At 55.4% G+C, this 12,385-nt stretch overlaps 1 protein-coding gene across 3 annotated transcripts in view; it reads left to right on the plus strand.

Moving 5' to 3' along the window:
- Carmil1 (capping protein regulator and myosin 1 linker 1) overlaps nucleotides 1–12,385 on the plus strand; it is a 252,454-nt gene that overhangs the window by 225,763 nt on the left and 14,306 nt on the right. For all 3 annotated transcript variants that reach the window (XM_077109704.1, XM_077109705.1, XM_077109706.1), the window contains 4 exons: nucleotides 809–875; nucleotides 1,076–1,272; nucleotides 7,486–7,598; nucleotides 11,312–11,732. In XM_077109704.1, the coding sequence (XP_076965819.1) occupies nucleotides 809–875; nucleotides 1,076–1,272; nucleotides 7,486–7,598; nucleotides 11,312–11,732 (798 nt within the window). The remainder of the gene's footprint in view (nucleotides 1–808; nucleotides 876–1,075; nucleotides 1,273–7,485; nucleotides 7,599–11,311; nucleotides 11,733–12,385) is intronic.

A 12,385-nucleotide genomic window follows, 5' to 3' on the forward strand; every position in this document is an offset into this window, starting at 1 on the left:
GACCCTCCCTGGATGTCCCTGGCCCTCCTCCTTGGACGACGCCTTTGCACCTCTCTGACTTGGACTTGGCACTTGAGGTCATTTTGTCATTTGCCGATGAGAAAGTTTCCTTCCGGCTTTGACGTTGTTGTGTGGTCCTCTTGAAGGACAGATAATGTCTCTCTCTGAGGGTAGAAGCTAATGCTGGGCAGGTTCTCCTGAGTTCTAGCCTTGGTTGGGTTTGGGTTTCCTCGTTTAAAGAACCAGCAGAACCCAGGACATCCTGCTGCCATGCGCCAGCGATGGGCTTCTGATTCTTGGTGACTTTTCCTAACTGCTCTTTGCCTGTGATGTGAAGATCCAGATTTTGGTAGCAAACGGTGAAACAGAAAGAGTTAAACTGCTTCAATCACCCGAGTGGCCCCAGTTCAGGGTGTTGCCTGGGTGCCGCCTGACAGTGAGCAGGTGCTGCCTCTGTGCAGAGCGCTGCTGTCAGCCTTCCCGACTGGCCCTCGTGGTCTTGGAGCCCACCCGCTCTGTCCACCTCAGCATCCTCCTGTACTTGGGGCCCAGCTCTCAGCGAGATCCCCTGCTGCTTGCTGTTTTTTCTGACTGTCAGTTCAGATGGTCAGGACTCGGGGAACAGGACAGAGTTAGGTGCATTGCTTGAGAGAGTGCAGACGTTTGGAAGTTAGCCCTTCAGCCTTGAGCCAGGCCACCAGTGCACTGCGCCCCCTGCAAAGCAGTGGAGCCGGTCGTGGTGGTCTGGACTGTGTTGGAGAGGGAAGCCAGCGTCCTGTGCTAAGTGCCTTCTGTGTCTTGTTGCTAGATGACACCTAAATCCAAGAGGAAGAGCATCCACAGCCGAATGCTGCGGCCTGTGTCCAGGGCCTTTGGTGAGTACCGAGTGACTTGTGACCAGGAAACAGCCCTCTGGGGGACGTTTCCTAGGTATCCTCTGTGTGGGTGACAACTGAGACTTAGGTGGTCTGCAAATGGGTGTTTGCTGCTCCCTGGTAGACTCACAGTGGCTTTCAGGAATTTTCTAGCCCTCTGTCTGCATTGTACTCTGACCCCAGGCCTTGTTTTATTTTAGAAATGGAGTTTGACCTTGATAAAGCCCTGGAAGAGGTGCCAATTCACATCGAAGACCCACCATTCCCGTCCGCCAGGCAGGAGAAGCGGAGCTCAGGGTTTATCTCCGAGTTGCCATCTGAGGAGGGCAAGAAGCTGGAGCACTTCACCAAGCTGCGGCCCCGGAGGAACAAGAAGCAGCCGCCCACGCAGGCCGCGGTAGGTGCCTGTCCCCTGGCCCTGTCCTTCCTGGGAAGACACTCAGGTGCATTGTACAGCCCCGGGACTGTGCAGGCCCCCGGGGCCTCTCTGCACCTGGGGTGCGTGCAGAGGTCTGGAGCAGGGCTCTGGGAAGTCCTTAGTATCAGACACGCAGGCAGGCTGGGTCTGGGCTCCAGGACATCTGGGTGAAGAGAGGCCACCTGGGCGTGCGCTCCTGAAGTGTTCGCAGCTGATCTTGGCGGGAACCCCTGCCGTCCTGAGCCTGATGACCCCCCAGTGCCATGTGGTGATGAGGGCCCAAGGGGAGCATTGGCCGCTCAGCAGCCGCTCCTCCTGTGGCAGGAGGATGAGCCCGTGCAGCTCATCCCCGGTCCGGTCCGTGTGGCTCACCCCCCTCTGTGTGGCTCACCCCCTCCTCCATGCGACCCACTCACCCTCCCACCCCCATGCGGCTTACCTCCTCTCCGTGTGGCTCACCTCACCCCCCTACCCCTGGCTCACTCACCCACCCCCCTCCTATGCGGCTCACCCCCTCTCCGTGTGGCTCACCCCCCTCTGTGTGGCTCACCCCCTCCTCCATGCGACCCACTCACCCTCCCACCCCCATGCGGCTCACCTCCTCTCCGCGTGGCTCGCCCCACCCCCTGTGGCCCCCCACTCCCCCCCCCCGTGCGGCTCACCCCACCCCCTGTGGCCCCCCACTCCCCCCCCCCCGTGCGGCTCGCCCCACCCCCTGTGGCCCCCCACTCCCCCCCCAGTGCGGCTCGCCCCACCCCCTTGGTCCACGCCTCCCGCTCCTGTGTGGCCACGCTGCTTTACAGAGGTCCCGGCCTTCTCTCCTGTCACCTGTGCTGCTCTAAGACCTTTCTGCTCACTCCTCACACCGAGGTCCTCCTGCCCCGTCCTGAGCCCATGGCTCTTCCACCGCCTGGCACCTCGCGTCCCAGCAGCACCTGGACACAGAGGCTCCGTCCTTCGGGAAGGTGAAGTCCCCTCCACGCGCGCCCTCACAGTGCCATCAGCCCTGCTCTGGTCCCTGTGGCTCACCTGCACGGGTCCAGGAATCTGCTTGCCTCCTGAGACTCGACCGTTTAGAACCCAGGCCTCTTTTGCCGCCCGTCCTCCCTCTCGTGGCCTCTCCCCACAGGCGGTCCCCGCAGATGAGCTAGAGGCCGGGTGTGACCCTGGTCCCCCCTGCCATGCTGTCCTCACCCCGGGCTGGACCCCGTCCTTGTGCTGCGGCCCTTTCCTCAGCGCTTCCCTGGCGCAGAGCCACTCCAGGCAGTGCACATGTCCACCCGACTGGACTTCCTCCAGGAAGCCCTCCTGCCTCTTGTCATCATAGGCTGGCTGTGTGCAGTGTACAGCCCGAGCAACCCTTCAGGAGCCTTTCCTGGAGGTGAGCTCACTGCTCCCATTGCTGGCTGTGATATGAGCCTGCTCCTCCTCGCCTGTGGATTTAGGGTAGGCAGGGCGATGGCCTCTCCTTGGCCATGGACTCAGTGCTCCTGTGGGTGGAGTACAGAGTGCCCACTGGTGCTTCTGGGTACGTGGGTGGACGGTCAGGACCGTGGTCCACATCGTCTGTAGATTTTAGGTTTCTTCAGTGCACTATTGCATAACCTTAAAGGAATGAGCCTTCTACATAAGGGAGGGGCCACTCCGGGAGGGAGAAAGCTGCCCGCGCAGTGGCCTCAGTGGCTGGATTGTACTGGGTAGTGCTTTCTCCTGTCCCTGTCCCTGGGGAACCGCTAACAGTGGAGCTTGCGTGGCCCAGTCTCCCTGCAGGTAAGTGGGGAGTCTTGGAAGGAGGGAATTTTGTGTTCTTTTTTCTTCATACATTTAAAAAAAGCAAGAAGGAAGGTCCACAGCTGTAGCAGAGTTCTGGGGAGAAGCCTGCCGGTCCCGCGGGGAGACATCCTTCCTCGTCCGCCGCGGGGACCAGGCTCAAGCGCCTGTGACAGCCAGGAGAAGACCTGTTTAAGTTCCCCACGACGAGGGGTCTTGAGAAAGGGAGGCCTGTGTGCTCTGGGCGGGGGCCGGAGAAGAGGTGGGCAGCTGTGGGTGAGCGCCCAGGGGTCGGATCTCATGGCCACGGCCTATAGCCACGTCCCTGCGTCTCAGGGATCAAGACGTCCCCTTCCTTCAGGCACAGCAAGGCGCCTCTGGCTTGGGGGTTTTCATCCTCCTCTGAGCCTCCAAAGGCCAAGGCTGATTTTTTTTTAATTACAAGAAATAAAACAACTTGCCAGTTTTTTCCACTTAAATCCCCTGTACATAGGGACGCTTAGAGGGAGGGTCCACTGTAGCTGGCCAGCCCATAGTGCAGTCCCCCATTGCAGTGGCACAGCAGTTGTGACCCACTGAACCTGGACCAACTTGGTCCTGAAATACCAGCGGTGAGCACGTCATTCAGTTGTCATAAGAAATAAATGGAATGAAGTCACTCCATCGACGCCCAGTGCAGACGCTCCCAGGGCCCCTCCTGTCTGTCCCCTTGGCTCTCAGAGCTGCCTGGCCTGCGTCCCCTGTCGCGGCCTGCGCCCCCCACACCCAGGGGGCGGAGATGGAGGAGCCGCAGTCGGCCTCAGCTCCTGCCCCTCCTGCTGCCTTGGGGAAGGTGCGCTGTGTAAGCTGTCACCTCAGTTGAAGTGACTTTCAGAAAGCCTTTGCCTCGGGAGAGAACTTCCCCTGCGTAAAGGAAGATGGAAAGGCCATCGCTGAAGGTGGCTCTGAGGACGGAGGAGGGGAAGGTCGTGCCCAGCGGGGGTAGCGCTGGCACCCGGGGACGGTCCTTTATTGTGTGAGCTCCCCAACGTCCCGGGGTTCATTTCTGGCTGACCTCATCCATGTGGCCGGGGTCCTCAGCAGTCGCTTGGGCCGCCTTGGCCTCATGGCCCTGCCTGCCCTTGGTCCTGGAGTCCCATCCAGCTGGAGGGTGACATACAGCGCGAGGCCACACTGAGGTTTCTGGGCCAGGTCTGGAAGGAGAGCCCCACTTTCCTCTGAGCACTGCCATCCAGAATGTGGCCGGGGGCCTGCTAAGCGGTTCTAACCCCGGGTTGCTGGGACCCAGTGTGGCCAACTCCAGGGGCCCTTCCTGCTTTGACCAGCCCTGACTGGGCGCAGGTCCTCCCTGGGGGAGGACCCGGCCATGGGTGCAGGTCCTCTTTCGGGGGGGATCCTGATCCAGGATGCGATCCTGGCTCTGCCTGTGGTGGGAATTGCCTCCCTGTGGAAGGAACAGGCTGCTTCTCATCATTCAAGGAAGCAGGGACCAGCATCCTCTGAATAGCCGACGCCTGCTGCCCAGCGGCCACATGCTCTAGGCACAGTGCTGCGCTCCAGCCCTGGTTGAAGCCCATAAGCCCTGGCAGTACCTGCCCCTGAGTGTTCTGAGCTACAGTGTGAGGAGACCCCGAGGATTTCAGAGTTGTCTCTCCAGCCCTTGCTTCAGTGCTTAAAACCCCTCGACACCCCTCAGCTGTCCATTCCTCTTGCAGGGACCTTCTGAAGCTGCTGTCTTCTAAAAGCTCTAATTGTGGGCAGAATATTTTTGTGTTGTTGGAAGCCTTTCCCTGTAGTTTTGACTTTGCCGTTCCATGTCAGTCTCCTGTAGTAGAACATGTTTCTTCAGACTCTTACACTTGGCAGACTGAGAAATATTTGTGGGTCACTACTTGAGGTCTGTCCTTCTTCAGTTTAAAATTTCCTCATCCCTTTTCATGCTCCTCATTGATTCTTTCTGGGATCTATTTGCAGGTCTTTCTGCTCTGTTGTAATAGACTGCACTGTGGCACCCAGTACAAAATAGGGTGCTTTGTAGGACTGGCCATCCTCCTGAGCCGCCTCCTCCGAAGACTATGCTTTTATTCATTCAACCACAGGCTGCATCCACCTTTTCTGAACTAACTCAGAAGCCCTATAGACTTCTGGTGGCATTTCTTTGAAATGAAATAAGCTGTGTCCACCCCCAGTTGCAAGAGGATCTAGTAAGATGGATGTTCAGTGGTCACATGTATACTGCACGTGACTAAGTCAGCGAGAGAGGGTACGTGGCTGGATGCACGGCCTTCATTTTATTTCCTTGGGTTCTTCATTCTGGACTTGCTTCCTCAGCTCATCGAGTTCCATGTGGGGCATGACGTTTTCCTGTTTTAGTGGACTGCTGGGCTTTGTTTGCCAATGTCTAAATAGGATTTTTGCATCTGTGTGAAAATGAGAGAATCCTATAAGTTTTCTTCCCTTTTCTTGTCTGGGCTGTTTCAGAGTTACGCTGTGTTCATGAAATTACTCAGGAAGCTCAGTCTCCTTTCCTGGACTCTGGTATGGCCTGTGTGTAACGGAAATCGTTCCCCTTCTGGGGAGCCATCGGGCCGGAAGTCCGTCCCTGTGCAGCGAGCCTGTGGTGTCTGTGTGGAGAGACTTCACTGGGATCCACTCAGGCTGCCCGATTCTTCTTCAGATCATTTTGATGTACTACGATATCGTCCATTTGGCCTAATTGCTCATTCAGTTGTTTATAAAATTCTGTTACGAGTTCTAATCTCTTTTGTATCAATAGCTATGTTTTTCATTTCTAGTAAATCTTAAACAATTTTGTGATTTTTTCATTAGTTTTTTTCAAAGAGTCGACTTTTAGTTCATCCTCTCGCGTTCATTGATTTCTGTCTTCCATCGTCTTCATTTGATTTCCTCGGGGCTTTTGTTTCTTGATTTGCTTCCTCTGCTCATTGATTTCCATATTTCTCGCTACCTAATGTATGCATAGACGATTCTGTGATTATCGCTAATTAGCGTGCTCTGGGCATATCTGTTTGCAGAGTTATTAATGCCCCTAATTGTCTGGACTCCCCTCCTGCCCGCGTCTCTGCACCCAGCCTGTGAAGACGCAGTTTTGGCACCTCCTTGTCAAGATCCAGGGGCAGTGCCTCCAGGTTCCCCTGGTGAATTCTCCTTAATGGTCCTGGCAGAGGGGAGCAGAGGGGTCTGCATGGCTGGTCCTCATAATGGCCAGCAGATCTTCCAGCACTCACAATCACTCTTTTACGATAGGAAGTCCACCTTCTTGACTTCTTAAACACCAACAGCAGCGATTCCAGTTTTAGTAGCAAACAGCTCCTCAGCCCTGGAGCCGGGGCTGCCCCAGAGGCTTCTGCTCTCTCTTCCCACAGCCGTGCTGCTCTCTTCAGTCTGATGCTTATTCTCCCTGACAGTAAAGACTGGAGTCAAATATTTTCCTTTTGGTAGAAAAGGAGTTAAAGCAGGCACCCACGCGTGGCCTTGAACTCCTCTTCAGACTCCAGCCCTTCCAGGCTCCAGGTTCCCTGCTGCCCGGCTCCTGGGCAGAGGCTCCTCGGCTTCCTCTGGAGCTGCTGACCTCGCCAGCCATCCCGCACTCCCTCCCGCTGCTCCCGTCCTTCGTCCCCACGCTGGCAGGGTTGTCGGGGCGAGGTGCGTCCCAGCCTCACGCCTGGCCCGGCCCGGCCTGCGGGGAAGCAGGTGGCTGCTCAGCTCTGCGCCTCCATCCCTGCGCCCCTTCATGTTCTCCACGTCCCCAGGGAGCCCTCGTACCAGCTGTGACTGTTGCAAAGCAAGAAAAGAGGAAAGGGCTGAGGGGAGGAGTCATGTATGCAAGAAAAACCTAGGGTTTTTATGGAGAGTCACTGGAGGGGCGGCTGGAAGGAATCCCCATGTCAGGCCACAGGCCTGGGGCGAATCGGCCATCAGCCAGGCAGCCTGGTGCTCCCTCCCTGACCCATCTGTGACTAGGATGAAGCTCTTTCCTTTTTGGCTCCAAGGCCAGTCGGGAGGGTAAAGTGATGGCCTGCAGAACCCGCGTGCACCTCAAGCTTCTCATCCTGCAGGGGCTGCCGCCGCTGCTGTTCTGCTGCTTTCTCCAAGGAAAAGTGATAATAGGAGCAAGTTCGGTGCTACTTTATCTTTTGTGACCAAAGTGAAAGTTACTCTGAGTTTCGTTCCCTCTGTCACCGAGTTAAAAAGCTCTACTCACTCTGCTGCATGACGTCACCACCAAGCTTCCAGGCGTGACCCGGGGGCCTGCTTCTTCCTGTCTGTGCTGTGGACCTGGCTCCCAGGCCAGGAGATTGTGTCTGGTCCCTCTTGGCCCTCACCTGGTACCTTGCGGCCAGCGGTGCCCGTGTGCTGACTGGCGTTGGGTGTGAACCGCATCACGTGTTTATTTTGCAGGTCTGTGCTGCCAACATAGTCTCCCAAGATGGAGAACAGAACGGTCTTATGGGGAGAGTGGATGAAGGTGTAGATGAATTTTTCACCAAGAAAGTGACCAAAATGGATTCCAAGTGAGTTCAGAGTCATTTCACTAACCATATTACTTAATTCACACTTAAATTACTAACAATTACAATCAAACTTAGGATATTAAGTCTCTTTTTATGTATGTATCCACTATTCTGTGAGGTTTCAAGCATACGATCTCCTAGCCAGCAGCAGATTCCCCAACCTGCCTGTGAGCTGAAAACTCTGGAGGTGAGGCCTCGCAACTGTTTCCATAAGACCCTAGGCCACCTGGAGGCCGCCCAGCCCAATCGGAGTTGGCCTCTAAACAGTTTCTCTGCCTTTCCTATTAATAAGATGGAGTTTTCTTAGCATAAATTGAAACACTAGAGCCTTTAAGCGCAGTTTGCAACAAATTAGTTAATCTACGACTAAAATGCAGATCCATTCCAAAAAATGCTCTTAATGTTGATTATTGTATGTAGAATATTCTTCACCTGGAGAGATCAAATTTGGGGAAGAGTTTGAATCATACTGATAAGCTGGGGGCAGGCTGGGGATGGGGAAGGAACTAGTCCATTCTGTAGAATCTCGCCTCTGTGGGATGGTCAGGTGGAAATAAGCTAAATTTTTTATCCCTAGAAGTCTCTCTTACTGATGTCGAAAGCGGTAGGACCCAATTATCTGTCGTTTCTGAGACAGACCTTGAAGTTTCGCAAGCTCCACCTGGTAAATTCTGTCCCATCTCTAAGAGCCAGGTTCAGGGCTATTATCCTTGGGCACTGCTCTTTCCCCCAGCTAGAGACTGTCTCTCTGCTGACTTAATACACCTTTTTAATCCTTTGTACACATCTGTTAGAGTGCCCTTGATTCTTTGAGAGTTTGTTTAGGTTTAATTCTTCCACAGCACAGGGAATCGACGAACACACTTTCCACATAAAAGATTCAAGGAATTCTAGCATTGGCTGAGCACATGGAAAGTCCATTGTAGCTGCTTTCAAGTCTGTTTTTCCAAGCAGGGTCTGTTCTTCAGGAGCAGCCCTGGGTCTTGGTTTTCACTCTAAGGCAGTAGTCTGCCTGCAGTCACTGCCCGCGAGTTCTGCGAGACCCGCCGACTGTCTCCGTCACACCTACAGACGCCGTGTGGGCCCTCCTTCTTAAACTTCAGATCCACATTGAGTTAGAGAGGAGGCTCCTGAGCACTGGTGTGGCCCTCTTGGTGTCACTTCTTCCCTGGGTAACGCTTCTTTCTTCTTAACTTCTTTGGAATGAAAGGTGGGGAAATTGAGAAGGCACAAAACCGTCTCCTGCAGACACTGCTCAGGAGAATTCTGGTCTTGTCCCGGTGCACAAATAGAACTAGACGCCTCAGTCTCCATCAAATAATGGTGGAACCTAGTAAAACTGGTGATCATTTTCATTTCATTTTGTTATAAAAAAAATAGGTTGTTTGCTATTAAAGGGCAGCGCCTAGGTACAAGTCATGAACAGAGTTTGAGCATCAGAGTGAAGCATGCTCCTACCCGGCTTTAAAGGCTGCTTGTTTCTTTCCCCCTCATCTTCCCGTGTCTCTCCTGTGGCCGTTTGTCTCGCTCCACCGTCCTTCAAGATAACCGTTTCCAGGTTGGGGTAGTGATCAACTGCTCGCTTCTGGCCCCGGTGGTGACAGTGCAGTCTCACGCATCGTCACGCTGGGCCGGCTGTTCTCACCCCACAGGCTCTCTGCCCCCCGTCAGCATGGCCAGGCAGGCAGTATTCCGCCTCCCTCTAGCCGGGTAACATCCATACCTGGGTCAGGGAGTGCATGAGGACTGGTTTCTTTCCTTCCACGACTTTTTCATTTTTTCTGGGGCTGATGAGTGTCCCTCTTCCATGTGCTTAGTGTTGTGTGTTCCTGTCCCTGACTTGCCCTGTGTCCCCAGTGAAGGCACCACCCCGTCTGGACTTACTCAGGTGTGCTCAGTCTCCTCCTGGAGCACCTCTCGCCCGCACCTGCCTGGCCCCAGACAGCCTCTGGCCAGCTCCCTGCTGTGTCCCTGGGACTGCTCACCGTCACCCTGTGCCAGGCCCTCCCCTCGTCCTGTGTCCCCCTCTGCCTGTCTGCTGCAGGCTTAGTTCATGCCCTTGTTTTGGTGGAGCGCATCCTCCGGGGGCTTTCTAAGAAAGGGAGCACGGGAAATGAGTTTCCGTGACCACCTACCTCCCGTCTTGAGTCAACGGTTTAGAATTATGGGTTGGAATTCATTTTACCTTAGAGATGGAGACTGCTCCATTGCCTTCTGTCTTGGGGTGCTGCTGATAAGAATCCAGTGTCAGTTTGAGCCCTGATCCTCTCCTTGGTTCTGTTTCCCCTGCCCCAGAAGCACTTGGGATCTCGTCTGCATTCTCGGGGTGAAATTGTTCGAGGATGTGCTCTGGAGTGGTCTGTTGGGCCAGTTTCCTGGGCACTCGTGCACTGTTTCTACCTGGAAATCCATGTCTGTTGGTTTTGAACTTGTTCCGGAGTTGCTTTTGTGTGGTTTCCTCTCTTCCTTTTTCTCCGTATGCTTTCTCTTAGACTTCCATCATTGCCTGGGTATTTCCTCTGTTAAACCGTGGACGCTGCGTGTTCTGTCCGGGTGCATTTTCTTTACCCCTCCGCTTGCTCTCAGACACCCCTCAGCTGCGTCTTTCACCCTTACATTCTCACCTCTGCTGCCTTCTTGTTGCTGTTCTGTTTTGAGGGCATCCTTGTGTCTTGGTGGAAGAGTGGGGCAGAAGCATGGTTGCTGGGAGCCTGTGAGTGGGCTGTCTGATGGCAGGCCGTGGCGGCAGGAGGGAGCTGAGCGGCCCGTGGTGGGCTCTGCTCTCTGAAGCCGCTCTCGGGCACCTGCACTGCAGCAAGCTGGGTGGGAGCAGCACATTGCTCCGGGGCTGGGAGAGGAGCTGAGGGCTTGGATGGCTGTGGGCAGGCTGCCCTCTGTGCTCCCTCTTCCTCTCCTCTTCTGGAACCCCCCTGTCTCCTCCTTCCGGGCCTTCACTTCAGGGTCGGCCTTCCCAGACCCGTGAGGTTGGTCTGCACTCATGACTGTTCGGGCCCTGGGTTTGGTTGTTTGCCTTTCCCCTGGTGCGGGCTGTGCCTTTTCTGTACTTTCAATTCTTTGCTGTGATATTAGTGGAGATTCAGGGAAGCTGAGTGGGTATTCCACCCTCAGCTCCAAATGGAAGGCAGTTGTCCAAGCGAGGCTTCCTGAGAGCTCATTTCCTCTACTCCTCTGCAGTTCCCAGCCTTCCTTTCTGAAAACCTCTACCAAAGCTCCCTCTCTGCCTTTTAATCTTGATGCTTCTTTCTGTGGATTTTGCATGTAGGCAAAGATTCCAGTCTTGGCTTGGATTGAGCATGGGGTGGGCATTCGCATGCTGTCCGACAGGGGCGGGTCCCAGGACACTCGGGCCCTCTCCAGGGCCCCTTAGGTAGGGCTAGACAGCCATCCACTGTCTTGAATCATGTCACTCTGTTGGATGGTCACTCAGGTAGGGAGGCCCTTGACGGGCACCTGGAAATGTGAAGCCTGCCTGCTGCTCCCAGGCCTGCCACTGGGCTTCAGGCTCGCACTCTTGATTTGTCCGTGCCTCAGTTTCCCCCAGGTGGGTATGACGACGGCCTTCCACATGCCTTCTCTTTCCCAAGTCCAAGGAGGGAACTCAGAAGTGCTTAGAATGATGGCTATCCGCGGGCTGAGCCCTGTGGCGCTTCCCCCCAGTCAAGCCAACAGCTTTGTCTTGGTTTGAAATGCAGGAGATCATCCGCGAGAGAGTCCCACGAGCTCGGGGAAGGAGGGGATGAGAAGAAGAAGCGGGATTCCCGGAGAAGCGGCTTTCTCAATCTAATCAAATCCCGGTCCAAGTCCGAGCGGCCACCCACAATTCTGATGACAGAAGAGCCGTCCTCACCGAAAGGGGCAGTCAGAAGCCCAGCCCTGGACACGCCCAGGAAGGAGACCAAGGCTGCCGAGCCCAGTGGCAATACCGAGTGCCTGGAGGACGTCAAGACACCCGACTCCCTGGAGGAGAGTCCCGGGGAGGAGGGACGGCTGGAGCGCAGCGACAGCAGGAGCAGCCCCCAGGGAGGGCGGCGGTACGGCGTGCAGGTGATGGGCAGCGGCCTGCTGGCCGAGATGAAGGCCAAGCAGGAGAAGAGGGCCGCATGTGCACAGAAGGTGAGGCAGCCCGCGCGCCAGGCTTGTCCTTCTGCGGACGGGTGTCCCCACTCGGCTTCTGTGGGTGAGGGAGGCTCAGGAAAATAGTCTGTCAGTTAAATAAACATCAGAATTGAAAGATGTGTTCCCACAGAGCCTCAGCCATACGGGACGGCGGCGTTGCCCTGGGCCCCAGGCTGCTCTCCCCAGGAGCCACAGCGGCCTTTGGAGCAGGGTATGGGGTTTTGGCAGGAGCCCGTCCCTGCACGCAGGCTTGTCCTGTGCTCACGTGTGTAGCAGCATGGGAAACCCTCGCGTCCCACAAGAGACAGCTGCACACGGAGGCCTGAGGGCAGAGGGAGGAGGCAGGAGAGTCCTGAAACCAGATGGGGTCAGTGAGGGCAGCGTCTGCAGCGGTCTCCCTTCCAAACTCAGAGACTTTGCCCTGCTCCAGATTCAAATGGCAAAGGAAAAAGTCAGGGAATCTTGTTAAGCTAATGGAATGTTTGCCCAGCCAAGGACAGCTAGTGTCCACTGCCGTGAAGAAGAACTTCATGGTCAGAAACTGCTGAGTCCGGCTGAGAGCATCACTCGTTCCTTCCGCCTCCTTGTAAACGTCGGGAGAGTTTTCTTTCCTTTTACCTCTGTTTCTTCTGCTGGCACTTAAAGGAGTT

The sequence above is a fragment of the Callospermophilus lateralis genome, chromosome 6 (assembly GCF_048772815.1).
Source record: "Callospermophilus lateralis isolate mCalLat2 chromosome 6, mCalLat2.hap1, whole genome shotgun sequence".
NCBI classification, from domain to species: Eukaryota; Metazoa; Chordata; class Mammalia; order Rodentia; family Sciuridae; genus Callospermophilus; species Callospermophilus lateralis.